Source organism: Nicotiana attenuata, chromosome 11 (assembly GCF_001879085.1).
Source record: "Nicotiana attenuata strain UT chromosome 11, NIATTr2, whole genome shotgun sequence".
Taxonomy (NCBI): domain Eukaryota; kingdom Viridiplantae; phylum Streptophyta; class Magnoliopsida; order Solanales; family Solanaceae; genus Nicotiana; species Nicotiana attenuata.
In genome coordinates, this window is record NC_031999.1 from 56,124,671 (window position 1) to 56,128,157 (window position 3,487).

At 39.9% G+C, this 3,487-nt stretch overlaps 1 protein-coding gene across 1 annotated transcript; it reads right to left on the minus strand.

The window, feature by feature from the left end:
- LOC109234589 (pentatricopeptide repeat-containing protein At1g19720) lies at window positions 208–3,241 on the minus strand. The gene has a single exon (XM_019400639.1). It carries the CDS (start codon window positions 3,140–3,142, stop codon window positions 503–505), a length of 2,640 nt encoding a protein of 879 aa, XP_019256184.1. The 5' UTR covers window positions 3,143–3,241; the 3' UTR covers window positions 208–502.

The window sequence follows — 3,487 nt, forward strand, 5'->3', positions numbered from 1 at the left end:
GGTAAATTTGCCCCCATCAAGGCTTAGACAGATGGAAATATATCGCCTAGCTTTATTTTACCATAACTGAGAGTTGAACCCTGGTCTCTGATGATCTTCGCTCCAACATCATTGACTGTTGAGCCACACCCTTGGGATCCACATACAAAGGCTAGCTCGATCCTCACACAAGTAGGAAAAAGTACATGATCTCAGATGAACACTTGGTAAGAAGAAAGACTATCTGTTTGGCATATGTACAATATGATACAGAGCCTATCGACTAGTGTCATTATCCAGATTTCTCTCAACCATTTACAAGACCTCTGACCAAAACAAAGAAAATTCATATATACAGCAATACAGCGTTTGAGTGGCTATGGTTTGCACCATCATCTATACATTGTCAAAGGGATCCTCTTTTTACTTCATGCAAAACTTTTCTTCAGAAGAATGTGGACGCATCAATTCCTTGGAGAAGAGGAGACTTATCTAAAAGAAAATGACTGTCATGATCACCTACCTACCAATAATTGCCACAGGAACAATAACCATTTTTAAAGTGATGCAAGCACTTAGAATCATGTATACATATTTCACGTTCATATTTCTGAGAAATACATTTGGCAGTCCTATGGCAATCTTCACACATTCTGAGGTTCTTAACAATTCGGATCACTCGAGATGATTGAGGATTGTTAATGAGAGCAAAAGAAAGCGCAAGTTTCTCACTATGAACTCTACTAATATCTTCCTTCTCCTCTTCTCTGATGCAGAGCCTATTGCAAGAACTGGATCCCTCCATTTTTACTTCTTTTCTTTTTATCCAAGAATCTGGAACCTCAGAATTGCTCTGCTGACCTGAAGCAAAAGCATGCACCACATTGTTGATCTCTGTCCAGCTCCAACTAAGAGATTCTTCACAATGATTTCTTTTTCTAGGTCTCAGCACAGTTACTGATTCTTCAGAAATCCCACGTAGAGCATACAACTGTAAGAGCAACTGATAAATCACTACATTTCCTGAATCCAGTTTGAGTAATTGTTCCCCAGCATGGATAGCTAAAGTCAAATTACCGTGCACGCGAGAAGCAGTCAGCAATGCACCCCATAAAGAAATATCATGCTCCACGGTCATATTGTCTATAAATTCAATTGCTTCTTCAAGTTTACCTGAACGACCATATAAATTAACCATAGCCACACAATGTTCTAGACCTGGTACAGTCCGATACTCTTCGGACATGCTAGAGAACATACTCTTCCCCTCATCAACCATTTTGGCTAGACCATAAGATGAAATCACACTCGAGAAAGTACCCCTGTTTGGTTTAAGCCCTGCCTCTTTCATTTGATGAAATAGCTTTATTGCCTCAGTAGAACAGCCATGTAAAACATAACCCGCAATCACTGTGTTCCAAGAAATGATATCTTTGGTTGACATCCCATCAAATATTGCTTTCGAGTATTTTATGCCCCCAGACTTGGAATATGTGTCAATAAGAGAATTAGCAACGGAGAGCTCATTTTCCAGATTGCAACGCAGAACACAACAATGAATCTCTTTCACCTTCTTTGCAGCAATTAAGTTTGCACAAGCTGGTAGGATGGACAAAATGGTAACTGCGTTGGGCTTAAAACCAAATGACTGCATTTTCCGAAACATGCCCAATGCTTTGTCCTTCTGTCCATTTTGCAAATAGCCAGCGATGAGAGCGTTCCATGAGGCAGTATCCTGCTCAATGCTCCCGTCCTTCTCCATCCTCCAGAACAGATCCAATGCTTGATCCTCATCACCATTTTGCATGTGTCCTGTAATCATGACATTCCACGTGATAACATTAGGTGATACCTCAGAATCATGCATCTTCATAAAAAGATCATGGGCTTTTCCAAAGTACCCGGCTTGGCAGTACCCTCCAATCATGGAATTCCAACTGTAGACATCTTTCTCTGGGATCATATCAAAGACCAACCGAGCAGCTTCAAGTTTACCACATTTCGAATATAAGTCAACCAAAGCATTCCCAACAATTACCTCTCCATCAAATCCCAACTTTGCAACCAAAGAGTGAAGTTCTCTTCCCTTCTTCAGGTCTTTAAGAGACGCACAAGCTGAAATTATGCTTGTAAGTGTTACTTCACTTGGTGTAACTCCACTGGAACTCATCTCCCGGAACAATTCTAATGCCTGACTGTTCCTGTTATGTTGAGCCAAACCTGAAATCATACATGTCCAAGTAAAAACATCAGCCATTATCCCATTACCCTCCATCTCCTTCATAACTTCCAGCGCCTCATCACACTTGCCTAACTGATTATAGCTAGCTATCAATGTATTCCAGGTGATCAAACCCGGTTCTACGCCTTCAAGATGCATTACGTCCAATAACCTCCGCGCCTCCACAATCTCACCCTTGTGACAATACGCCATTATAATCGAATTCCAAGACACTGTATCCCTTTTCTCCATACTCTCGAAAAGCCTCTTTGCACAAACTAACAACCCACATTTTGCATAAACAGCTAGAAGCGAGTTATTCACGCGGATTTCAGAACTCATTCCATATCGAATCGCTATAGAATGAATCAACTTTCCAGTCTCAACATCCCCACAATTCCCACAAGCTTGTAAAATCTTAGGGAACAAAAAGCTATCAGGTACAACACCATCCTCCATCATCATGTAAAAAAGGTCTACAACTTCACCCCACCTACTATCTCTTGAACAAGCACCGATCATAGCAGACCAAGCAAATAAATCCCTCTCACGCATTTCATCAAACAATTGGTATGCTTCTTGTAAAGACCCACATTTCGAATACATCCCTAACAGCTTAGTTTCAATAAAAGGGTCAACTTTTTTCAGTAAAAATTTCATCTTTTTATGAAGTTTACGTCCCAAATGTAGTGACTTCGAATTGATGCAAGATTCTATAAGTTTTGAGAAAGTTTCGGGTTTTACCTTATACCCATATTGTGAAATGGATTCTAAAGCTGTTATGGCCTCACTGAGGCGCCCATTTGTGCAGAGATAATTCAAATGCGTATCTGTAAGTCTTGGTTCATAATTGATGGGTATTTTTGTTTTTGGGTGATAATTTTGGGGTAATTCTGAAATTGTTGGAAAAATTGATTTGCAAGAAAGAATTACACTCTCCATTGGAGAGCACTTAATTTTTCCTTTCCCTTTTTTTTCTTTTTTCTTTTTGGAGTTATGATTAATTTGTTCTTGGTAAAGACTGATGAATGAGTTGCAGATAGCCACAGGAACTGCAGACATGATTCTCTGTGATCACTTTTTATTGCGTGTCCACTTTGAACCAATCAGGAATTGACAGCTCGGATTATCCAGGAAATGGCCAACTCGGATTATCCATAACTAGGCTCACTTGGGCCAACACTTCTGCTTTAGTTTGAACCCAGCTTTAATATTTGGGCCTACAGCGTTTTAAGATAGATTTAACTGAATGGGCTTATTTGGAAGAATTCAGGTAGAAATGGCACC

Coding starts and splice junctions, on each gene's coding strand:
- LOC109234589 (XM_019400639.1), bottom strand. CDS start 3,142: ATGGAGAGTGTAATTCTTTCTTGCAAATCAATTTTTCCAACAATTTCA.